Source organism: Podarcis cretensis (genome assembly GCF_951804945.1).
Source record: "Podarcis cretensis genome assembly, chromosome: 4".
NCBI classification, from domain to species: domain Eukaryota; kingdom Metazoa; phylum Chordata; class Lepidosauria; order Squamata; family Lacertidae; genus Podarcis; species Podarcis cretensis.
In genome coordinates this window covers 80,478,429-80,504,838 of record NC_137173.1, presented here as the reverse complement: position 1 = coordinate 80,504,838, position 26,410 = coordinate 80,478,429, and the positions used below count along the sequence as shown (strand labels likewise).

Sequence of the window (26,410 nt, the reverse complement as noted above, 5' to 3'; positions counted from 1 at the left end):
AAAATGAGAACCTGAGGGGAGTCAGATTTGACAGGTTCATTGATCCCTAGTCAAATTCAGTGTAGTTTGCTTCTGAGTAAGCGTCATAGGATCGCACTGTTAGGTACTTTTCTTTCTGGGATGTGGGTGGCGAGGTCTAAGAAGAAGAAGAAGAAGAAGAGTTTGGATTTGATATCCCACCTTTCACTCCCTTTAAGGAGTCTCAAAGCGGCTAACATTCTCCTTTCCCTTCCTCCCCCACAACAAACACTCTGTGAGGTGAGTGGGGCTGAGAGACTTCAGAGAAGTGTGACTGGCCCAAGGTCACCCAGCAGCTGCATGTGGAGGAGCGGAGACGCGAACCCAGTTCCCCAGATTACGAGACTACTGCTCTTAACCACTACACCACACTGAGCTTCTTGGACTTGCCGATCAGAAGGCTGGCAGTTCGAATGTGCACAACAGGGTGAGCTCCCGTTGCTCTGTCCCAGCTCCTGCCAACCTAGCAGTTCAAAAGCACGCCAGTGCAAGTAGATAAATAAGTATCACTGCGGCGGGAAGGTAAATGGCATTTCCGCGCGCTCTGGTTTCCTTCACGGCATTCCGTTGCACCAAGAAGCAGTTTAGTTATGCTGGCCACATGACCCAGAAAGCTGTCTGTGGACAAACGCTGGCTCCCTCAGCCTGAAAGCGAGATGAGAGCCACACCCCATAGTCACCGTTGACTGGACTTAACTGTCCAGGGATCCTTTGCCTTTACCTTTTATCTTTACTTTTCCTTCTCCTTCATCAAATAGTAATTAGTATGAGTTAATTTTTAAGAGTCTGGCAAAATCCTGAGTGGGGAGGCCCTCCCTTGCTAAAAGTTTAACCTCTTTCATTATGGATCCTTTTTTAAGGAATTTGTGAATTCCATGGTGCCATCTGGTGGCTTTTTTCTGGAACAGGAGGGCATTTCTGGGAAGAACCTCATCTGTTCCATAAAAACCACAGTATCATACATAGAACATGCTATAAAATGAAGATTTGTGACAGCATGATGCATGAATCATGTTAATTTTAGTGCCAGGGAGCTTTTGACGCTAAAAATCCCACAGGGCTGACTTTGTTAGTCTGCTGCCTTAGAAACAAACAAAGAATCCTGTGACACTACAGAGACTGATAAATTTGTTATGGCATAAATGGTTGTGGACCTCAGGCCATTTCAAATAATCAGAATGGCGCCTCTTGTTCACACATGTCTACTCTTTCTCCACTTAACCGTATTGACATAGTTTTTGGAAAAACCAATGCTACTAGTAAAATTCATTTTATTTATTGGCTCTCTGTAAAAATAGAAGCAATTCTGTTGATAAACGGCAAGGCAGTAGGAAACCGAACTCAAATAATATGCGATGCCTTCCCACAATTAAATTAGCCAATCGCTTTGAAGGAAAACATTAGGCCTATTTTTCCTTCTCCATGGTGGTGCAAGATGCAAAATCATAACTAATTACCTTTAATATCATTTCCTGAGTGAGTCATTAACGTAATTGCACAGCTCATATGGTAATTTCTTTTATAAAAAAATTAAATTAGCATTCATCATTCCGAATGGGAAAGTAACTTTAATTCACTTCTTGGGTTTAGATTTTCTTTGTGTTTAAAGCTCTGCGGCCTATTTTATAGCTTTGTTTTATTTTTCTCAAGAGCTTTTACATGATTGGTGATGATTAGTTAAAGGGACAAAGAACTTGCAGCTGTTCAAATGTTTTTTAACTACAACTCCCACCAACCCTAGCATAGCCAAAGCTCAGGGGTAATGGTACTTGTATGCCAACAACATCTGGAAGGCTGTAGTTTCTCCCTTACTGATTTAAAGCAAATATCTGGGTGTTTTCCTAGAGATGATATGAAATGTATATGCAATTTTCCTGGTATTTCTTTATTTTGAAAATGTGTCTCAAGCTATGCGGTTTGCTCTAGCTTTTATGCTATTAATTCATTTCTTCCAAATGGGGCTGTGCCTACAAGGCTGTAGCCTGGACCCAAATTCCACTGACCTAAGTGCAAACAGTTTCTCAGGTTGCCAGCAGGACCATTTCAATTAGCAACAAGCGATCAATAACACGATGGAAAACTGGACTTTTCTCAGACAATAAGTATGTTGATACAGTTGTAAGGTGTACCTTCCTACTTACTGGAAAACAAAGTTGCCCATAGGACACAAAGGCTTAAAACTACAGTGGTACCTTGGGTTAAGTACTTAATTTGTTCCGTAGATCCGTTCTTAACCTGAAGCACCACTTCGGCTAATGGGGCCTCCTGCTGCTGCCACGCCGCCGGAGCCCTATTTCTGTTCTTATCCTAAAGCAAAGTTCTTAACCTGAAGCACTGTTTCTGGGTTAGCGGAGTCTGTAACCTGAAGCATATGTAACCTGAGGTACCACTGTACATATTATGAGTCTTGGTTAAGGCTCTTTTTGTCTAGGGAGACACATTAGAACTTTCCATACAGAAGCACAAGATTGGTTGCTGAGGTGTCTAAACACTTTGTTTATTACTCTTCCATTTTAATATTGTATTGTGAGTGACACATGTATTGTTTGCGCACTATGTGCTTTTCTGTGAATTTGACAATTGTTTATTTTGCACCAGAAAAATAGTAGCATCCCTTTTTAAGAGGGGTGAAAGAGATTAATATATTTTCTGGATATGCAAGTAGGAAAAATCCAAGTCTGAGTGGCGTTAGAATATATCACCATGGCATCACTGTTTGTTTGAAAACTGGATTGAAAACAGTGCTGTGTTTTTCAACCCAGGAACATATGTTCCATGTCATCATAAAATCAAGCAAAGTTGAGTTGGCAGAAATTACTTCACAAGGATTTTACAGCAAGGTGCTTTATTTTAACACTATTTGTAGTGATGTTACAAATGTGGATTTTTTTTATGCGGTGCCATGACAACAAATGTATAGCAGATAAACAAAGAAAGTGCTTTGCCCAAGAAAAGCTGCGGAGAACATGGAAGCATTCATAATTCTTATAAATAAATCTGATCACTTACCTCTCCTGATTTTTGCAGTAATCACAGTGATCTGCCTGGCTTAGAGCTTCAACTTACTGACCTTAGTATTTTATCTCAAAACTGCTGAAGAAGTGTAACTTAGACATATGTTTAGAAGTTTCGCTATATAGAGGGGTATCTGCCAGGAGCTACTAATTTCATAGTCAGCAGCAGAGAGTAAAAATAGAAAAATGCAGATACTGCAGAGGAAAGATGAATTCTCTGCCTGGCAGCATTTAGAATCCCAAGCTCAAGACAAAGTATACCCCAAATACATTATAAGTTTTGTGGCATTGTCTCATAAGTTCAGATCCACTGTGAGCACATTCAAATCTAAATAAAGGGGATATAATTTTTTTGCACGCGAGAACAAATTCTGCCAGCCTGCTGAACTATCAGGTAGTTATGGGCTGGAACCAAGGTTGATTCTCAGATACCGTATTTTTTGCTCTATAAGATCACTTTTCCTTCCTAAAAAGTAAGGGGAAATGTGTGTGCGTCTTATGGAGCGAATGTGGGCTGCGCAGCTATCCCAGAAGCCAGAATAGCAAGAGGGATTGCTGCTTTCAATGTGCAGCGATCCCTCTTGCTGTTCTGGCTTCTGAGATTCAGAATATATTTTTTCTTGTTTTCCTACTCCAAAACTAGGTGCGTCTTGTGGTCTGGTGCGTCTTATAGAGCGAAAAACACGGTACTTGTAAGAAGTACCAGTTGCTTTGTCTTGCTTTTAAAATATCAAATTATTTTGTTCTATTTTTAAAAATATACATTAGTGGCCTTGGGGTATTAGAGGAGCAGTAGTAGCTGTGATGGGGGACACATTGTGCTCCTTCTGGGGTTGTTTGTCCACCTTTGGTCCCCACCCAGCTCTCACCTGTGGCTCCTAAAAGCTGTCAGCATGCAACAACAGCCACACCCCGAGAAATGGCTTCGACTGTCTGGCAAAACTGGGTGAGGGTAGCTGATGGGTCTCAGACTCTTGGTGAGTTAGGGACTTCACCCAGCATGCAAAGGCAGGCTCCAGCAGATTGAGCATAGTGGGTCCAACGGTCAAGGAGCCAGTTTCTGCGTGTGCTGTAGAGGGAAGTGAGGGGCAGATGGGACTCATCAACCTGGGAAGGTAGCCTGTCCAGGAAAAGGAAGCTTTGATCCTAAACTTCTGCTGCCTTGTGGGATATCTTCAGGAGAAGAAAAGGCTAAGGAGTAAACCCTATACTGTACAAATCCAGGGTGGAGTCCCTAAGGTGGTTGGATGGCGTCTTGTACGCCTCCTTCTGGCAAGTCCTGCAGCTCAGCTGGTGCCAAACGTATTGCTCTGCTTTCCTTTGGACCACATGAGTGAAGCCGATGGTCTTGTTGTCTGGGCATCCCAGGTCCTCCATACACACCTCCCAGGCTTGTGCCCCAAAGAGGTCACTTTGGTGCTGCTAACACAGCAGTTTGGCATCACCCACAGAGGCACACTCCGTTGTTTCTTGAGGCAGATGGATGGCTTTCAATCATATTCTCAGGGCAGTTGAATTGTCAGTTGGTTTTGGATTTCTAGCTCACTCAGTCTCAAACATGGGCAGTGAATGAAATTTAAGCTAGGGGTAGGGAGCCTTTTGTTAGATTCCATGTGCAATCAGATGAAAGTCTGACGGATCATGCAATGTGTGTCCTTGCTTTGGAAAGCTAGTTTAAGCTTTAAAAGATCTGTAGCTTGTGCTTTCTGATTTCACACTTTCTGTGAGTTGTATAGATATATCTACCTTCCTCTAGAGGGTGCACATGCTCTTCCTAATATTGGAAACTTTTATTTTAAAAATGTAGTTCAGCATTCTGTTCTCACAGTTGCCAACTAGATGCCCATGGGAAGCTGACAAGAAGAATGTAAGTGCAGTAGGAGTCTATCATTCAGGGGTTGCTGAACATGACTAGTAGTCTCTGAAAGCCATATCGGTCATGAATTTGTCAAATCCCCTTTTAGAGCTGTTCAGACGGCCAACCATCACTACATGTTCTAGTGGTGAATCCCAGTTGTTATTATGGATCTATGTCAGAGGATCAGAGACCCTTGTATATAACTCAGCAATCAGGATTTTGACCTAAGTCTATACACAAATGAATACTGGGGGCTCTTGAAAACTCTCCCAGCACAGAGGTCTTGGACATTTATCTTTGCAGGGCAATGACATGAAGCGAGATTCTCTTGCACTATTCTGCAGGTTGTGGAAGGCTTGTGGTCATTACTGTGGGTGTCTATGTGAGTTTTGATGATACAGTATAAGAGATATTCTACTTACGCACACGCTGAAATAAATGATTTGTGGATGTAGCATGTGTTGGACAGCAGTTAGCAAATAAAGCTGTCCAGTGAGTTCTTTATAGACAATTCAATAGCAGTATTTTCCTAGCTTTTAGATTTGGTCCACTTCACTTTTCCATTAGATTTGGTCCATTTCACCTTGCTGCTGTTAAGCAATTATAATACCTATAGATATGCACTGTATGTATTACTCAGGGTAAGGGGTGTGATTCCATGTGATTTATGAGCTACTTAAAGTAAAATCAGGTTTCGCCGCATTTTGATTCCTTATCTGGGGGAAGGGGTTTGTTAGAAAGCTCCAATTAGTCTAGTCTAGTCCATAATCATTTGTGCAATGTATTTTGAGATCATTGATGGCCAAGCAAAGCTTCCCACAATGATTTTTTAAAAAAGTAATCTAGTTTGGAATCTCTGCAAGTTTGATTCACAGAGTTAAGCTGGAATTTAAGCTAACCACCAAAAGCAACAACTTTAAGCATGGTTTGTGGCACAGTGACCAAATTCTGCATGGTTTGTGTGTGTAACAAGACAAGATAGAGTGCTTGGTGGGGAACAAAGTTGATTTGACTGTAATTGAAAAACTGGTTTGAGATATCCTACTTTTCCTGAAGACTCATGCTGGGTTCACACACAGACTCTGAAATGCACAGGGGTCATTCCCCCCCCCAGTGTTATTTTGTACATAGATGTTTGCGGTTGTACACACCTTCATCTAAAGCAGCAGCTACTCTCTGCGTTGTCTGTACCCACAAGTGGGTATGTTTTAAACTAGTGTGCAATTGTGTTTTCTATTCCTCTCTCCTCAATTAGTGTTTCCACAGATCTTTTTTTAAAAAAAACAGTCTTTTGAAAGGTGCTGGAAACTAGTATGTTGTATCTTGATATATAAAGCCTCTCCTCCTTCTGGAGGGGAGGAATTGTGAGCGGGAGACGATTCCCGCATCACGCAGGGGGCATTCTGCCCCCTGCCCTCTCATCATCGCTGGCGCGCCACGCCTCCCAGTTGGGCACCCAATTGGGTGCCACCGCAGGGGGCGTGGTTTAGCCGCTCAAATGCAGCCGCGCCAGCTCTCCCCGCCATTTTGCTTCAGATTTTCCACAAGTCACCCACCCACCACTCCCTTTAGGGCTTCTTGCTCGACCTTCCCATGGACCCATATTTTTTTTCCAATTGGCAAATTGGCACCGGCCTCTTGGTTTTTTCCGCCTACCTCGTAGCAATCGTCACAACTTTCTTGGTATTTGGCAGTTAGGCATTGGAATGTGTTGTTGGTGTATGGAAGGGCAAGGTGTGGCCATCGCCTACCCCTTCACTTATGAGTATTCCGTTAGAGGAATCCGGTGCCCGTGGATCCTGTCCGATACCCTGCGTGGCGGGGGGCCATGGCACGACCCCCAGTGACATCAGGGGAGAGCTTATAGTTGTATTTGCAGCAACAGGCTCCCCCTACTGGTGGTTAACCCCTCATCAGACTCACCCCTCTCCGAGTGGGTGGAGTCAAATTTGCTGTGGTCCAATGCCTAAGCCAATACCTTCTCACATGCTGTAATCAATAAAGTTGTGGCCTTTTCTTGCCCATCAACCTAATATACTGTGTCCACGTGTCTTCATTCCCCCAAGCGGGGATCGGGTCCTCGAATCACAAATGATATGCATCAGTATAAAGAAGCAGCTAAGTTACTGTACTGCTTCCTGTTTGCCTATTTCATTCATAGACAAGGCAAACATACATTCCTGGCACAAAATGGATTATAACTGCTCTTTTAGACTGAAAGTTAGTGTGGGTCAAAGATGACATGGGGATGGCGTGTGCACAGCACACTCAAAAGGTGCCTGCCTCCATCACTGAATGCACGTTGCCATGCAGGGTGTCTGCACAACCTCAGCCTTGCAGTCTTGAGTCTGTGCTTGGATCCTGCATTGCTCCTGAATGCACAAGAACTTTGATCAAACAAAGAATTCGTTAAGCATGTAACTGGAGAAAAGAGGAGGGAATGCCCAAGCACAGAGTTTATTCCCAATATTCCTGACTATGGTTTGGAGGATGACAAGTAGGAACCGTTAGAATTCTTGCTCCATGTTTGCAGTCATGAGATTGTTGTCTATCACATAATAATAATAATAATAATAATAATAATAATAATAAATTTTATTTATATCCCGCCCTCCCCAGCCGAAGCCAGGCTCAGGGCGGCTAACAACAATAAAACAGTACAAAAGTACAGCACAAACAACACTCTAAAATTATTCATTATAAAATTAATTAAATTCAAGCCACTGGCCACCATTGGGCCAGAGCTCCGTGAAGATTGCCAAGGGAGGGAGTCAGGCTGTGCCCTGGCCAAAGGCCTGGCGGAACAGCTCTGTCTTGCAGGCCCTGCGGAAAGATGTCAAGTCCCGCAGGGCCCTAGTCTCTTGTGACAGAGTGTTCCACTAGGTCGGAGCCGCAGCCGAAAAAGCCCTGGCTCTAGTTGAGGCCAGCCTAACTTCTCTGTGTCCTGGGACCTTCAATGTTTTTATTTGAAGACCGTAAGTTTCTCTGTGGGGCATACCAGGAGAGGCGGTCCCGTAGGTACGAGGGTCCTAGGCCATATAGGGCTTTAAAGGTTAAAACCAGCACCTTAAACCTGATCCTGTACTACACCGGGAGCCAGTGCAGCTGGTATAGCACCGGGTGAATGTGATCTCACAGCGAAGACCCTGTAAGGAGTCTCGCTGCAGCATTCGGCACCTGCTGGAGTTTCTGGGTCAGTCTCAAGGGCAGCCCCACGTAGAGCGAGTTACAATAATCCAGCTTGGAGGTGACCGTTGTGTGGATCACAGTGGCTAGGTCAGGGCGAGAGAGGTAAGGAGCCAACTGCTTAGCTTGGCGGAGATGGAAAAATGCTGCCTTTGTTATAGCTGCAATCTGCGCCTCCAGGGAGAGGGAGGTGTCGAAGATTACACCCAAACTCTTAACGGACGGTGCTGGCACTAATTGCGCCCCCGCAAGAGATGGGAGTTGCCCCCCCAATCCCATATCGTCCCGTCCCAGCGACAGGACCTCTGTCTTCGAAGGATTTAGCTTCAACCGGCTCCCACGTAACCATCCAGCCACAGCTTCCAAACATCTGGTCAGTGTGTCTGGGGCCGAGTCAGGATGGCCATCCATCAACAGATAGAGTTGGGTGTCATCGGCATACTGATGGCAACCCAGCCCAAAACTCCGGACAAGCTGGGCGAGGGGTCGCATAAAGATGTTGAAAAGCATCGGGGAGAGTATCGCACCCTGAGGTACTCCACACACCAAGGAGTGGCGCGATGACAATTCCCCCCCAAGCGCCACCCTCTGTCCCCGACCAGAGAGAAACGAGCGCAGCCATTGAAGGACTGTGCCCTGGATCCCCACGTCGGCAAGGCGGTGGTCCAGAAATTCGTGATCGACCATGTCGAAAGCTGCTGACAGATCTAGAAGAATCAGCAGCTCCAACCCGCCTCGATCCAGCTGTCTACGAAGATCATCTGACGGTGTATGTTTTCATTCCACAGTGTGGGAAGTGATGGAGACAGGATGTTTTGATGTTACTGTGTTCCGTGATATGGGGCTATTGTCCTTTGTTTCTTTCTCTCTTTGCTGTCTGATGAGAAAGAGGAAGGAGCTAAAGCAGAACGCCCAGAGTGTATTATATGTAAATAAAGTAGATTAGCCAAAATGCTGTACTACTGAGTTCTGTTATGCAAACTGCAAATACTTTGCAGGATTGTAAGCGTGCTGATGCCTCTTGGTATCAGTCGCTGTGATGTTTGGCCTGAAGAAAGCTTTTGAAGCTCCCAAACGACCAGGAGGGAGAGAACATGCCAGTCGGGCATGTATCTCTACCAGGGTCCTACATGAGAGTAGGATAATCCTAACGGGAACTAGTTTTCGTTACTGCCCAACTGCTCTTGATATTAGGAATTGTTTTAGGAGATCCTATCTAAATGTTTATTTCTATAACTTAAACCTTCGAAATTGCAGTGTATGAATTGCCACCAGGGTAGAATCAAGCCTTGCATATGCATCAGTAAGGATAATTATATTTTCCCAACACACATTACCCTCCTTGCTGAACATAACCACTTATGTCTTGCTTCCAAGCCAACAATTGTGTGTTAGAAAGGAAACATGTGGCAAAGTGTTCCTTGGCTATCTAATTACCTAAATGGACTTAACAACTTTACAAAATTGATGCAGTTTGTCTGGGAGATAATTGCAATAATGTATCTCAAAGCCTTATCTTTTTTCTCTTTTTTTGCAGGAACCCAGGCCTTTATATAATAAACGGTGCCAGTATTATTCAAGTGGAGTTGGATTCTTATATGATGTTTACCAGACCGAGGTAAGCTATTATAGTGTAGTTTTTGTAGCTTTATGAATGGGGAAAGCCACTTCCAAGATGACTAGGAGTATAAGTGTTTTGCAGTCAAAGCACTCAGCCACTATGGATTTATTTTCCAGACTTAAAACACACTATCATATTTGTAACAAGAATATTTTCTTTGGAATCAAAGCTATTCTCATTCCATTCTTGTTGCTTAATGGTCCCTTGGAATGCATTCCTTAGACATAACTCTTTTTTTTCTTCTTTCTCTTTTTTACTGAGTGGCATATTGTCATATATACCCAAGTTCAAGTTAATAGGTTTATACTGGCCCCAAACTACAACTCCACAGTGTAATAGTCTGACACGGTCCAACAATGTCTGCATCTTGTATTCAGATTTATTTCGGGTTGCGGTTCTGCAGCCAAGTACAGGAGCAGTTGTGGGCAAATGGACTTTTGACTAAAACCTTACACTGAATACATATTGTTTTTGGTCTGTGTTACTGTATGTTTTATGCTGAGCGTATATATATTGGCAAGTTCTGAACAAAAGGCCCATCTATTGTTTTGCAAGCAGGACAAGGAACAGAAACAAAATCAGCCCCAAGGAAAGATGAATTCTGTAAAATAAAACAGAACAAGGCTACCTAACGAAGTTGAAGGGGTTTTGAGCAGCCATCTTGCACATGGGGATTTGTTTCCAAAACAGCTCCTTGATAGATCAGGGCGAAGCACACTTCTAATTTCTGACCACAGTGCGTGGTGTAAACTTAGGGGACAGAACTTCAAGTCTCCCAAATGAAGATTTGCTACCTCCTCTTTCTTCAGGTGACATGTTACACCTTAAACAGCAAGTGTCAGCTGAAAGTGAAGAGTAACACATGCTACTGCTGCGATTTGTACAATTGTGAAAAGTAAGTACCTGTGGACAGCAGGTTTGGAGGACTTCTGTCAGTCTGAGCCTCTTCTTCAGCCTCAATCTTTTGTAACCCAATGGATGCTGCAATCTGTAGTCTTATAAAGCAGACACGTATCTTCCTGCAAAAGTCACTATTATAGGAGGAGCCTATTCATTTGCTTTTTCAGCCAGGCATGTGTTTATAATGTTAGTCATAAAATCTGGGGAGAAACCATGCTTCTCAGTAGCATTACCTGGCTCTCTAATACAAACCCACTCAGAATGAACGACGCAGTAGAATACATCAGCCAGGCCTCTTTTACTCCTGTTCTGATGATCTGCTATTAAACACAAGTTCAGTGGGGAATGGGCAAATGACTAGGTTTCTCCCCTGTGATCATTATTATTCCACTCATCCGACTGGGTTACTCCAACCACTCTGGGTGACTTCCAACAAATTAAAACACAGTAAGACTTCAAACATTTAAAACTTCCCTATGCAGGGCTGACTTTAGATTTCTTCTAAAAGTCAAGATAGTTGTTTTATTTCCTTGACCCAAAACACCCTCCCTTGCTAATATGCATGTTAGCACTTGTGGAAGAAAATGCCATGTTATTGCGAGAGGCCAAAGTGGAGTGGGCAGAAGGGGAGCCCAGTTGGAAATTAGCTTGTAGATTTTGTCACTAATAGACAGAGGGCCTTCTCGGTAGTGGCACCCACCCTGCGGAACACCCTCCTATCAGATGTCAAGGAAATAAGCAGCTATCCTATTTTTAAAAGACATCTGAAGGCAGCCCTCTTTAGGGAAATTTTTAATATTTAATGCTGTATTGTTTTTAACACTCGATTGGGAGCCGCCCAGAGTAGCTGGGGAAACTCATCCAGATGGGTGGGGTATAAATTTATTATTATTATTATTAAAAGATTCATTCTGCCTGCACAAACAGTGGCATTAATTGCTTTGTATGCTTTCTATCCAGAATTTACTTACGTTACTCTCTTTGCTTTTTTGGGCCACTTGCTGCTCAGATGCAAACATTAGGATGGATTTCAGACATTTTTTTTCATTCCCCCCCCCTCAATTTCTAGTCTACCCTATACCTAAACACAGCCATTAAAAAATTTTCTAGCCACCCTCCAGAAGTAGTACACATTGGAAAATTCCTTCCATCACAATGTCTGGCAAACTGCTATATTTTGTTTATCAGAAATGCCATCAGTTTTTCACTGTTTGAATGAGAGGACGGAGGAAAAAGTAGGTGCATTCTGGGACACCTGTGTGCAAAAGTCCACACAGATGTGCTCTGGGTTTTCTTTTTGTAAATTGCTGCTGATGTGATGTTCTTCCCTCCCCCTTCTCACCAGCTCAGAACACTCTACCAGCTATTATGAGTTCCTTGGCGTGAACAGCTGTCAGGATGTGGTCCACTTGTACCGGTTGCTCTGGTCCTCCACTGTCTTGAACATCATCGGGTTGTTTCTTGGCATAGTCACAGCAGCCATACTTGGGGCATTTAAAGATGTGGTAAGTCTCAAAATGCTAGAGGCGTTTTATACCAATGGGAGTCTACGCAGTAGGCCTCGGCCTTCCATGCAGAACATGTGGTTGGGGCTATTGCACAAGGAATGTCTGGAGGGAGGGGACTAACTCTTTTATTGTCAAAAATACATTTACAAGTTAGGAAAAGGCATGTCGCCCAGACCAATGTGCCTCGGCTGTTGCTGTAACTGCCTCATTGGGTGCACACCTAGGAGTAGCAGAGAGACCCGAGCTGTGGATGAGCAGGAGAAAGACTATGCCTGCGTGTAACCTGTTTCTGCTCCTCCCTGTTCAATCCTCCCCTGGTCCTGTGGGAGGCAGTAGAGCAGGAGACGTGGGGACAGCAGGAGAAGATGTGGAAGCCCTTGACTTTACACCAGCCTGACCTCTCTCTCCTTTCTCTTGCACATGTTCTCCACTCTCCAATCCTACAGCTTCTCCTGCTTCTGCCTCTTGTCTCCTGGCTGTAAATGTCTCTTCCAGATCACAGATCCCTTCTCCCAGTGCCCACTCATCACAATTCAGCCACCCCCCCCTCAGTGTCCAGACAGTCCCTGACATCTTGTATTTTGATGTTGTTGCAGCCTAGCCTAGAACTTTGTGAAAGGGCAAGTAATAAAAATAATGTTTGGATGTGCTAGATGTAGAGTGCTAGGTTTACCCAGAGATTCCAGGGTGTCTGGAAGTCTTTGCCTGTGCAGCTGTATGTGTGAAGTCCCCACCCCTATAGATGTTTGCACTGTACATGCAGACACCATGGGGTGAGGCAGGGACTTCTTGACACATGTAGCATCAGGGGTCGTGATATTTCGTACAGCTCTGCTCCCACCTGAAGGCTAGCATATCGTCACCTTGACACATCAAAGGTGCCCTGCACAAGCAGATTTCTAGCTGCATGAGGAACTGCACATACAGTTCCTAAGTCTTAAAGCAGCCTTCTTCAACCTGATGCCCCCCAGATGTTTAGGACTACAACCCCCCTAAGCCAAGAGTTGTAGCAAGAAATGTCTGCAGGACACCAGCTTCGTAAAGATTGCTTTTATCGTTATGGTTTCATGAGTGCTGCAGCAGTAAGGGGTTTGTTTGTTTTTTGGCCATAATTATTTTTGGACTGCCAGACCCAGTCCTCCCACCCCTCCCCCCTCAAATGGCTGATTTCATTGCCCAAAATCTGTCTATGCCGGCATTTACACCACAGATGATGGGTTCAAGTTGGGATTTGGGTACATACATGTTCAGCAGCCCACTGATACTGAACGCCCAGAGCTGCTCTGTGCACTGAGGCCTTGAAATCCCATGGATTTAAGCAACCTAATTTTGTGCAGGATTTTTTGCACTTTGCCATTTTTTTGTACTTATTTTAATGACAAAAGTTGTCTTGGTTTAGTCTCCCCCAAGCTGCGTATCTGCATTTCATGCAGCGGATTGATACATTACTCTCCGAGATGCTCTTGATTCCTCAAAAGACAGGCAGACGCTTTATAAATTATTCGTTTAAGGCATACCTGTTCTTTTGTGACCTAGATGCCTGAAAATATTGGTTGGAACAGTAATCTTTAGTATGGAAACCACATGCAGGATAAATAGAACTTCCTTAGTTCTTTGCTTGCTGTGCTCATGTTGGATTTCCATGCATCTGTTAGCCAAGGATAATGCCTGAATATGCCAGCACCTTTGAAAGTAACACTGAATTTGGAGGACCTGTGTATGCACCAAATATCACGTAGTGTAAAGTTTCACGTTGAGCTAGCATTTGCCATCTTGTAGTTTAATGTCAGGCAAAAGGAAGGCAATTTGAACCAGTAAATCTTTTTAGAGTTTCAAATCCTTATTCCTGGATTTGGTTTTTATGAATACAGTCCAGCTGGAGACAACTGGCACAAGGTCCAAACAGTGCTATTTCCAAATCCTACTTAAGTTGTTAATAGGGAGCAATTGCAGTTTCCCACAATGCATATTTTGTCATGGTGCCTTCCTGCTCTTCAGGCCACAAAGAGAATCGTAACCATTTTTTAATTTGAATTTCGCATGCCAAAGTATTGTTAGAGATTTCGTTGAGGTTAGCATTCAAGTCCCAAAGCAAATGTCAAGGAAATAAATGGTGTCAGTTGTATTACACAAGCGAGTGAAAAGTACAGACAAATGGTTTCTTGGTGCCCTCCAGGCTAAATTCCTGGTATCTACTTTGCTTCTGGATTTCCACGTTTGTTTGTGTGAAGTAAACTGCTAATAGATTTGACGCATCCAACAAGAATGCAGGGAAGTAAGAATAAGTGAGGGGAAATGGAATTGTTCTTCTAAATGTCATTGCCCCCTAAAGCTCTTAAAAATAGCTCTTGAATTTATGAGGAGGTAGCTTGGCATGATAGTTAAAAACTGTGCACATGAGTAAAAAATTGCTGCATCTTCTTTGAAAATTTGACATTGAGAGGTTGAAGAAGGGGTGGCCTTTACGCTGGCCTGGGGTCTTACTGTGGAGGAATCATAACACTCAATGCACATTTGAAAAGAAGAACTATTTTACAGGAAGCCCCACTATGCTTCCTTCCCATCTCAAGCACTCTTGACTAGTGTGTGGTCTCTGAAAAAATGTTGAATTTGGTGTTACACCATTTGCACTGTATTCTGCTACCGGGTTGCTTTTGTTGGGTAGTCACAGCAGTCAGACAAAATAGAGAGAATACTCAGTGAAATAATTTCCCCCAACCAACATACCTACCTTTTAAAAAGAGGAGCTTGGTGCATTTGTTCCACAGGTGCATTTGGACTTCCACAGCGACATTTTTATAACTATTTGTAGTCCTTCAGGGAAAGGCATTTTCCTTACACTGGCAGCTGCGTGCTCCTTGAAATGTGTAAAAGTGGAAAGCTACAGTGGTGCCTCGCAAGAGGAAATTAATCCGTTCCGTGAGGCTCTTCGTATAGCAGTTTTTTCGTCTTGCGAAGCAAGCCCATTGACAGCTTAGCGGATTAGCGCTATTAGCGGTTTAGCGACTTTTAGCGGATCAGCTGATAAGCGGCTTAGTGGCTTAGGAAAAGGGGGGGGGAGGGGAAAAAACCCGCAGGAACTCGCAAGACATTTCGTCTTGCGAAGCAAGCCCATAGGGAAATTCGTTTTGCGAAGCGCCTCCAAAACGGAAAACCCTTTCGTCTTGCGGGGCACCACTGTATTCCTAATACACACATTCTGGTCTACGTTGAAAGTTGGACAGGAGACACAATGCATTCTAGTGCGTCAAGCAGGGGGTGTGCCTGACTCAACTCCCTTCCTTAAAAGTGTTTTCCAAGGAACAAATAAAAGCAGGTTTGGCACCAAAGTGTTTTGACATTTTTCTAAGGTAAAAGGTGTGGGAGGTGGTGGAGGACAGGAGTGCCTGGTGTGCTCTGGTCCGTGGGGTCACGAAGTGTTGGACCCGATTAAACGACAACAACAAGGTAAAAGGAAGAGATGGGAGTTTTATCTTGTAAAAAAGTCTTCTGTTCCCCAATCTGCAGGTGTGGGATAGCATTTTGCCTCAACTTATATCATGCTGTTTATGAAGGTGTCATTCAATGGATATGGAAGAAGTAGTTGATGAATATAAAACTTAAACATGGGGCATAAGCAAAATGAACTGATCTAGCTGTCTTCCACAGGTGCCCCTCTCACAAATTGCCTTCAGCTCTGGCCCTCCACCACAGATTCTTTACAATCCAGCTCAGCAGATTCTGACGTATGCTGGGTTTTGCCCTTCTGCAGCAACTGTTCCTCATTATGCTTCCTACCACTTACCCCTTCAGGTATAGTAGAGGAAGAGTTCCATTTCCTTTATCTGTAAATCAAATGCACCGTTATGGCGCTGCTAGACTGTGCTCGTGGCGGATGTTTGTGTGGGGGGTGGGGGTGATATGTATCAGACTAGCACTGAAAGTAGTTTTCAGCACTTTTAAAATAATTCTTCACAAATCAAGTGTTATATTGTTTGTTTCTACTACAATTTAATATGTTATATGGCCAGTGTCGCAGGTGCTCTGCTGAGAACACAGAATCAAAATTGGAAAGACAAGCCAGAGCTGCAGGAATGACATACGAGCCGACAATTTGTGTGTGGCTGGGTGTACACAGCAGTGATAGGGAACCTGTGGCCCTCTAGAAATTGCTGAGCACAACTCCCATCAACCCTGACCACTCAACCATGCAGGTTGAGAGTGATGGGAACTGGAGCTCAATGTTGGAGAGCCACAATTTCCCCTCGTATTCAGTGGTGAATTAGGCCATAGAATCATAGTGTTGAAAGGGACCACAGAGGTCATAGAGTTCATCCCCCTGCAATGCAGTAATCTACTAATTGGGCTATCCCATTGTGAGTCTCTCTGTGTATACCAGAGGTCAGCAACCTTTTTCAGCTGTGAGCCGGTCCACTGTCCCTTAGACCATGTGGTGGTCCAGACTATATTTTTTTTTTTTTGGGGGGGGGGGGAATGAACGAATTCCTATGCCCCACAAATAACCCAGAGATGCAATTTAAATAAAAGCACACATTCTGCTCATGTAAAAACACACTGATTCCCAGACTGTCCATGGGGCGGGTTGAGAAGGCGATTGGGCTGCATCCGGCCCACGGGCCTTAGGTTGCCTAGCCCTGGTGTATTCCGTATTTTTCTGTGTATAAGACGTCCCCATGTATAAGATGCCCCCTATTTTTAGGGACTCCAATTTAAGAAAATAGGGGGGAGATTGCACCGTGTATAAGATGACCCGCAGTTTTCCACATAATTTTAAAGTAAAAAAACCTAGTCTTCTACATGGAAAAATACGGTATATTACCACAATTATGCATAAGTGACGAGTTTTTAGGTTGTTGTTTTTTTACATATGTTTGTGTATATGCCTAATGCTCTTTTGAAGTCCGGTTAGCAGCTAATCACTGAAAACCTTTTGTTTTGCTACAGCCTACCAACAATTTCCCAACAGCATCATCTACCGATATTTCTTTATCCGACGACACTCAGCCACCATCTCAGTCCAGCTCTAACTATGGCTTGCCTCCCAATGCTCCTCCATTATATACACCATATTTCCTGTCAGGTGAAAAGCCTCCACCGTACGTACCATAGCCAAGACACCAATATCAACAGGTAGCAGGTTTAAAAACAAAAGCCTTGGCAGAAATGTGTGCTAACTAGCTAGTGGTCTTTCAGGAGTGTCATATTGTGTGGCAGGTTATTTATCAGCTTTAAATCCAAATAACATGTTAAGAAGATAATGATTGCAAAACAGGCAGGCATCACAGACAGTTGATCGATCAGTCAAATATTGCCTGCAGTCCTTTTCAACCTACCTTTTAAACTAACATGCACCCCCCTGCACCTACAAAGCAACTATTATTTTTAAAACAGAGCTAAGAGCTAGGTAGCCACACACAGCCTGCATTTGGATATTAATGATAAATCTGGTTTATCGTAATGGAAATGAATTAGGTGAGCCTTGGGTTCGTGACACTCCTCATCCTCTTCTAATGCAGCTGCAATGAGAAGTGTATGCTTTTGTTTCCATTTCCAGTTAACATGATTTAGTGTTGTCTGAACCCTAAAGTATGGTTAATCTTAATCATGGCTTACTGAAAAAAGCCCCCCAAAAGCCACAGTTAAAACTAACCACGGTTTGTTTGCAATTGCACGTAACACTACTATGATTTGTCAAACACAGAAGCAAGTTTTTGATATCCTTCTAACAGTCATACTGATTATATGGGGACACATGAACTAGAAGCTTACTTAGATTTGTTCCTGTAACAGTTTATGGTTATGTCTGAATGCAGGTGTTGTGTGCTTGGTGGCCCAAGATACTAGATGCAAATAAACAGCCTTTATATTGCAAGGGGATGTCCATCTCTACCCAGAGAGAATAGCTATGCAGATACACATCTGAGCTGCATGTGCAGCAGCAGTTCACTGCACAGTGGCAAAGCCACTTTGTATGTAAATCACTTCACAAAGCTGCAAAACTCTGGCTTCTTAGTTTTATTTCCTTATTCATAATAGTTGGTTTTACCTCCAGTTTAGAATCTAAAAGGGAAAGATACTTTTATCTTTCTTTCATAGCATTTATATTTTCTTTTGGGTGGATAGGTCTTCCAAAAGATTGTGACGGTTATTTTACAATAAAATATATTGTGTGTAATATATTTGTACTTTTAGTCTATGCATGTTATAGATGAGATTAAATATCATAATTTAATATGAACTGTTTTTCCAAAGGGTTAAAATATACTGAAGGAGCAAAGTATTTTAAAATATTTGGATTTATTCTCTTGTCTCAACAGTTGTACTGTGCAGTAGTTACTACTACTAAAAATAAAGTTATCTTTTCCATATGCTACAGATTCAACAAGCGATGCAGTATTTAATGTTGGCACATAACAAAAGGGGGGCTGTAGTAAAAGCTTCTGTTGCTATTTACAGGGAAGCAACCTTTGGCAGAGGTTTGGAATGAGACAGGGAGTGGCTTTGGTTTCAGGATGGAGTCCACAGGCTACCCATTTCTAGCTTAGAGTTTTTCACATTATGTAGAATGAGACAGCGGGGTGGGTGGAGGATAATGATGAAGAAAACTTGGGAACAGAGAGGAGGAAAGAGGACTAGAAAGCAAGTAGCACATGGAGACTGTTTATACCAGGGATGTGGAACCTGTGGCCCTTGAGATGACATGGGACTCCAACTCCCATCAACCACAGGCAACATATATCTGGACGGCCACAGGTTCCATATGGTTGATGGAATAGAACAGGCAAATATAATAAATGGGATTTTTTAATGAAAAATTCAGAATTCAATGTAAAGAAAGGAAATGCACACTTTTTTTTTGGTTGGGGAGCTGTGACATAAAATTCAAAGAATTGCTAATTTTGGGAAGTATTAATTAGATATGCTCACATTAAAACACAAACTAAACTGAATTTCTTACCTATCCCCTAACTATGAGCAAATTGGAAGCAAGTGGGGTACGCATTAAAAGGGGAATAAGGGCCAGGGCCAGCCCAAGATATTTTGCTGCCTAGGGCACAGCAGCCACCCCCAGTGTCATGGTGCATAGGGACCCTGTACCCCTGTTCCATACTTACCTCACTACATAAGAGAGTTTGTGTGATAGACCATAACAGCTAGAGGAGAGAGGGCAGGCAGTGGGGATAAGTAGAAGTCTTTACTCTCCATGCTCCATATGTAGAAGTTTTGCATGTAGTGAGAGGGTGGGGGAGGGATAAAGTGCTCTATTCCACTGCTATTTCTGCACCCATGCTGAAAATGCAAACCATCTGTCTCCAATACTCCTAAGTGGGAGGAAAAGCCTTGTCATTTCCACTGGGGAGAGTATAACATACCGAACATTGTGCGTATGGATGTGCTAGAGAATACATAAAGTGAAGCAAACTATTTCATAACAGACTAGCACCACCCAAAGGACTTAATGCAAGAGAGCAAAGTATTCCCACCCCACACAAACAACAACAAAACAACAACAACCACTCCTGCAACATATAGAGGCAGTTCCAGTTTGTAGTGATCTATTCTGCCATGATTGATAGCACTTGCTTCTGGTTTAAATGCCAACAGCTCCATTGCTCATGTGTTCTTAAAAGTCCATCTTCCCCCAATAACTGCTATCACTCTTTGCTTTTTAAAAAAGCCTCAGACAAGTTTTTCTGCCTAGATTCATTAGAAAAAGACACAACCTAGTTGCCGAATATCATCAGCCAACAAAGTAACCAAGCTTTGATATAAAACCCTAATATTGCTCCAAATCAACATGAATAAAGTAAAATTCCAACTAGAACACAGACCATCATTGCTTCAGCAAAGTCCAAAAAAAGTTCTTATATTTTATTCTTTCATATTTCATTAAGTCAGTAAGCAGCATTTGGTAATAAAAAAATACAGAACTATTTTTTAATCTTCCAGTCCACTCAGAATATATTACCAGTTGCCACATGGCAGGTATGACCTGCCTCTTAACAACTCACCTTCGGCAATAATTTGCAGCTTTGGGTTATTAATATCAGTTTTCTCAACTATTTACAAATATATTACATCTTTGAAACCCTCCCAAGCGAAGAAATATTTCAATAATTAATCTGACACACGAGTTTCAGTAGCTCCTACATAACTTCAGTGTTCAAGAGAACTATACACGCAGTGCTGGAAGTCTGAATAATTTATATCTTATTTATATTTATATTTATATATTTATATATATAAAGGAAAGCATTGAAATGGGACTTTTCTGAATATAAAACGTTTGTGTGTGTTGCAGTGGCATCTATTGACCAGTCTCTATTGGAGGACAAGAATGAGATGTGATGTCATTGGACTTGTAGACAGCTTCATCTAGATCCACAGCTTGCTTGTTAACTTTCACTGTCATGCAGCCACGGTAGAAAGCGGTGACTGGAGTTGAAGTGACAGGAACATCTGTATGTTTTGTTTTGTTGTTTTTTTAAAAAAAGAGAAGGAAAACATATTCAATAAAGGTTACCACCAAGTTCCTTATTCTTGTTAATTCTAAAACAAAACATTTTTTTTCCATTTAACATTCTAAGCTGTACGTGGGACTATGACTAACACAGGCTATGGGAACAGCTAAACTGCAAAATTCAGGGAAGCTTTCGCAGAAGGAACTTGTTTCTGCATACAAAGAATTAGAAATTGTTCCAGGATGTAGTGTTTCACTGCTTCTTCTCTTTCTCAAATTTTGTTCTTGTATACCTTTCCAAGGTCTTCTGTTCAATTGTAAGATAAGTTTTGGCACCAAGGCAAGTTTAGCCTGCAGGTCTTTTCCCCTCAGGACTATCTGCACTGATAACAGCTTAGGGTTCTGTCTGGAAAAAGCTCCCCCTTGTAACTTAACTCCTAGACAAAAGATCTGGGTTAACCATTACATAATTTAGGACAGAGGCGACTTCTGATGCAGTGTAATTATCTGATAATCTCATTCTGTGGAAGATGTTCTCATCCCGCTTGCCATTCGGTTTTGAATTATCTACAGCTCAGCACAAGCTGGCTGATGTTATCTGAAGGTATAGATGTGTTCCCAGGGCTTGGGGTATGGTCCAAAGGAGCATGAGGTCTCCACCTTCCTAAAGCTAAGCAGGTTTGTGGCTGGTCAGTGCCAGGATGGGAAACTGCAGGGGAACTACATATACACCACCTTGGGCTCCATGGTGGAAGAAGTGGGCACTCATTCCAATAGATGGTGGCTAAGTGCACATGTAGGGACGTGGGTGGCGCTGTGGTCTAAACCACAGAACCTAGGGCTTGCCGATCAGAAGGTCAGTGGTTCGAATCCCCGTGACGGGGTGAGCTCTCATTGCTCGGTCCCTGCTCCTGCCAACCTAGCAGTTCGATAGCACGTTTCCGTGCACTGCTCTGGTTCACCAGAAGTGTCTTAGTCATGCTGGCCACATGACCCGGAAGCTGTACGCTGGCTCCCTCGGCCAGTAAAGCGAGACGAGCGCTGCAACCCCAGAGTCGTTCACGACTGGACCTAACAGTCAGGGGTCCCTTTACCTTTAAGTGCACATGTAGCATTGTGTGGTGAGGATGCAGGCAGAGGAGTACAGGAACCCAGATAGAGATTTAGCAAATGACATCTATGTGCCTATCGCTGTTTGATAGAGGGATGACCACCCTGTCAGGCACAGAACATGCATATAGGCTATGGAAATATTTTCTTTACTATTATTGGGAATCAGCCAAATAATATTTTTTTTAGTAAAAGGCGGGAAGGCAAGCTGCTCTAGAGATGTTTAAGATAATATATCTGTCATACACCTTTGATCACAGCTGTGTTGGAATTGGTAAAAATCTTTTATTAGATGCCTACCAGTATCCATGTAAACACTGAAGCAGGAAGAGAGAGAGAGGATTTTAGTATAAGCCAATACATGAAGAAATCAGCTTATATCAACATTACTGCTATGTCTAATTTATAATCCACCTGCAATTTAATCTGCAGAGAATCATTCTCTCACTCACATTTGCACGCACACACCATGGTTTCAGTTTTTGACCTAACAACCTCTGTAGCCGTTCCTGTGTAGCCTTGCCTGTAACACAAGCTGGATCTGCAGGAATTAACAGTGAACCTTTTGTGGCAAAGAGAAACACAGCCTGCAGATTCCTGCAGAGCAGGGTTCTGTTAAAGACACAACTACAAGACTTTGATCAAAAGTTGGCAAACGTAAAATTTGCAAAAAAAGGTAAGTATTATGTGCTCTGGAGGTCAGGTAAAAAACAAACAAACAAACTATGCATTGACATCTAATATAACAAAAATTGGCTTAAACAAAATGCTTCTGTGGAGGAAACTAAAAAAAACCGCATTGATTTAAGAAAACCACATGACACCTTTTGCAGCAATACCATTAGCATTCTAATAAAAGTAAATTTGGGGAGGATTTTAAGGTATAATTAGGTAAAAATTTATCAGTGGGATTGCATTTTGCCTCTTAACTACCCTTTTTTTTTTTGAAGAAGAAAAAACTACTTTAGGAAAAGACTTTGCAACTAACAAAGGGGCCACTGCAGAAAAAGACACAAAATATAAAAAGGAAGAGCTGATGAGATGAAGGATCCCTGTGGGCACATTGTACTAAGCTGAGCTACCATGTAGAAAAACTGAACAGATAAGTAGTATTTATTAAATATATTCTACTGTTCAAATTATGCTGCTGTCATATTCCCTAAAGCACCACCAATGGACAATAGTTAAAACTGAAAAAGTAACCTATTGGGCAAGATCCATCCATTTTGCATGCTTAGAGCTTTCCAGATTTGCATGCACTGAGAGGTGAGAGACTTTCCATAGTGTCAGAGCTGCCCCTAGGTCCCAGCTCACAGAGGACCAACGCCCGATCGTCGTTATGTACAAAAGTCTTTATTGAAGTTCAACTTCCATTCCAAAGCCGCAGCGCGCAGCCCTACGTCTTAAACCCTAGACCGGCGAAGTCCCGTCTGAATCTCCTCCCCTCTGACACCAGTTTAAGATCCTAGCCCTGCTCCACCTTTTCCGTTGTTCTCTCCTCCTCTGGGTCCTCCTGCCCGCCGGGGCTTTCCCCTTTCTGGACTCTTCCGACGCTGAGTCGGCTGACTCCTCCCCCTGTCTCCGGCGGGCTTTAGGACCCGGTTCCCAATCCTCATTCTCTGCTGTCCCGCGCTCCTGTACATTTGAACTTGCCTCTCGCGCCAACCCAGTGACCTTCCTCCTGACCGTCACACTGCTTCTGTCACTGCTTCCCTCTTCCGGGATACTGCCCGGATCTGACCTCCCCTCCGTTGTCTGGCTCTCCGACGGAGGCGTGGCCAGCCCTGACTTATCTTCACTCCCTGGTGTGGAATCCTCTGCCCTCGATACCTGGGACTCTTCCCCCCCACTATGCTCTGGTGGGGAAGCTGGTCCTGATTTCCAACTGCTACTCTGGGAGTCCCTGCTGGCCCCTTGCTCCTGGAGTGTCCCCCTTGGGAATCCCCTTGCCCTGGCCACTGGCGCCCCCTTCTGTGAATCTTCCGATTCGCTGGAGAGGCTCATGGAATCTCTCGGGCCACTGTCATCTTCTTCTACGCTGCCCTCAGATTCTTCACCTTCGCTCTCCATCTCCCCTCTTCCCTGTGCTTCTGCTCCTGAGCCCCTGACACATAGACATTTATTAATTTATACGTTTCTTGCTCTTCAATATTGAATAATAAAACCAGCTAAATAAAACCAAAACAAACAGCATTAAAGCTGTTTGAAACCAGAGCCTAGAATGACTCAAAAACCTATCAAAATAAACAGCTAAAAGGTCTGGGCACAAAGAGAAAAAGGAGAAGGGTCTTCAGTTACCAAGCAAGCCTTCCTGGGGAAGACAAGCCAGGGCACCAACACTAACACATCCTCTTTCATATCACTGCTCCCCTCACTTCCAAAGGCCTGTAGAAGGGATTCTGAAGAAGATCTCAACATCAGAGCAGGAATATCAATCCTTTAACCTTTGCTGATCCTAAGCTATGTGGGACTTTAAAGACCAGCACTTGGAACTGTGCCTGAAAATGCATGCATCCTTTACAATCCATGCCTTCTCTTGCTGAAGTTATTGCTTAGGGCTTGGTTGATGTCCAGAAAAAAAAAGTCAGGAAGAACTCTGCACTCCTCAGAAAGACACCGGCTACTTGGGAGAAAAATAACTGAAGCATAAAATATTTTTGGTGGGGTGGGGCAGGAAACATTCCTGCAGATGCAGACATCTGGTGGTATTTCCATTCCACTCCCCCAGTACACTAGAATTTCTCTGCAAACCAAAACATTTTAACCCTTGTGTCTCTAAAAGCAGACAACCAGATTTTATCACTCCGAAAACAGAACGAAGGGTGATGCCTGATAATGTTTCCACACTGAGGAAGTATCTTATTCCAACACTATTTTGTGTAAATAGCCCAGATTTAATTCATCAACATGAAAGGGACTATACCTTTGCATTCAAAGTGCCTGGAAGCAGCCAGACTGGATTGTTAGCTTTCACTCCTGTCTCATTAGAATCACAGGGAGGATCTGCTGGCCTTTACAGGGAGATCTATATAATACCAATCTCTAAGTAGTATAATCTTTCTAGGAACATTTCTCTGGCCTTTCATGAACATAAAGTGTATGTTGCCTTCTCTTTCAATAGTTCCATGTCACCCCTTATCTAAGCAACCCTCACTTACTACAATGGAATGCATTTTAGAATAATGATCACATTTGTGATTTCTGCTTGGGAACATACAATTTTCCTTTCCCATCCTTTCCTGATAAAAAACACCCCTCAGGTTCAGTTGTGCTTCATTCTCCAAACAGGCAAAATTTCAAATGGCAGGCTATAGATGTCACAACAAGTTATGCTTTATTGTGACAGGAACAAGTTGCAGCAAACCTCAGGCTCACAGAAACCCCTCTTTTCTCATCTGCAGCCAGGAAGACAACTTCAGAAGTTTTTGATTTCAGTTTGCGTTAACCTGTGGCTTGTTGTGTTATCTGGCACAATGAACCGCTTAACACAAACCAACGTACTATGGTTGGTTTAACAAGCAGCCAACTTCAAATCAAAACAAACCACAGTCCCTAGTTTGGACACATCACCAAGACAGGGATCATAGTATGTTGCTCCTGTATGTACTAGATAAGAAGCAAAGTGAGAGTCACCTGTGGATTCATTGTAAACTATTAACCACAGTTTACTGTGACATGTGAATGCTGTCCAAGCAGAAGGAGAACATGGTCACTTCTAGTGACTGTTTGGCAGTCTACATTCTGGACTGCAACATTTGATACTCACCTGGCAATCCTCCCACATAGGTCTTCACAGATGATTGCAGGTAATTATCCAAGAGAGACAAATTTTCTTCTAGCTGTGAATGGCTTAGTTCACTCTGTCCTGCAGTGCCATCCACAGTCATCAATATTTGACCTCTGTCAATGGAGATGTCAATCAAGTGTTCCTGTTCATCACAAATGCTTACTGCCAGTCTGCACACCACTGTGTTCTTCACTGCCAAGACAATGAACTGAATAGCAAGAAAGAATAAGGAACGAGATAGAAAATGGAAGTTATAGATATTTATAGGAAAAGATAGCACCAACTTACCTTACCTTAGAAATATTTGAGGAACTTAAGATACTATTACCAAATGCAAGGATTGTTCAAAATTGTAGTGGACAACCACTCCCAAATACACTTATCCCCACTCAGCAGAAAAGGTATGGGAAGGTTTGCTTTGAAACTAGCCGACGACTAACTCTGTTTGAATTCAAATGTTTCTCCTCAGTACATTAACCACATGAACTGCTTTGCTGGGTAGGTCCTAGAACCATCTAGTCTCTAGCACTGCAGTGGCTATCTAGATATTACTGGAAAACTCATAAGCAAGACATTAAGCTAGTAACCAACAAACACAGCTTGTTCTACAGAATGTGGTTAACCAGTGGTGTACTACATCTGAACATGGGACATGCCACTTTAGCTATTATGGCGATAAGAAATGGACAAGAAGGGACCTGCATAATTATGGTGGGTGAAGTGAGCAAAGAAAAGCAAGCTGAGGAGGAGGATGTTATCTTTCATTTTTTTACCTCTTCCACCATCACTGTCTAGGTCTGTGAAACGCTACTGGCTAAGAATTTATTTCTTGTTAAAGGTAAAGGTAAAGGTACCCCTGCCCGTACTGGCCAGTCTTGACAGACTCTGGGGTTGTGCGCCCATCTCACTTAAGAGGCCAGGGGCCAGCGCTGTCCGGAGACACTTCC

The 26,410-nt window shown here is 43.1% G+C and overlaps 2 protein-coding genes across 4 annotated transcripts in view; one reads left to right on the top strand and one right to left on the bottom strand.

The window, feature by feature from the left end:
• The window catches only part of TMEM255B (transmembrane protein 255B), a 60,612-nt gene extending 42,130 nt beyond the window's left edge, over positions 1 to 18,482 (top strand). For all 3 annotated transcript variants that reach the window (XM_079972991.1, XM_079972990.1, XM_079972992.1), the window contains 5 exons: positions 9,614 to 9,694; positions 10,507 to 10,592; positions 11,943 to 12,102; positions 15,754 to 15,897; positions 17,050 to 18,482. In XM_079972991.1, coding sequence (XP_079829117.1) covers positions 9,614 to 9,694; positions 10,507 to 10,592; positions 11,943 to 12,102; positions 15,754 to 15,897; positions 17,050 to 17,214 — 636 coding nt within the window. In that variant the 3' untranslated portion in view covers positions 17,215 to 18,482. The remainder of the gene's footprint in view (positions 1 to 9,613; positions 9,695 to 10,506; positions 10,593 to 11,942; positions 12,103 to 15,753; positions 15,898 to 17,049) is intronic.
• Positions 18,483 to 19,956: 1,474 nt separating this feature from the next.
• Positions 19,957 to 26,410, bottom strand: part of GAS6 (growth arrest specific 6) — a 49,846-nt gene continuing 43,392 nt past the window's right edge. Inside the window, exons 14-15 of the mRNA XM_079972690.1 lie at positions 25,443 to 25,671; positions 19,957 to 20,565 (exon numbers count right to left, since the gene is read on the bottom strand). Of these exons, the coding sequence (XP_079828816.1) occupies positions 20,414 to 20,565; positions 25,443 to 25,671 (381 nt within the window). The 3' untranslated portion in view covers positions 19,957 to 20,413. The remainder of the gene's footprint in view (positions 20,566 to 25,442; positions 25,672 to 26,410) is intronic.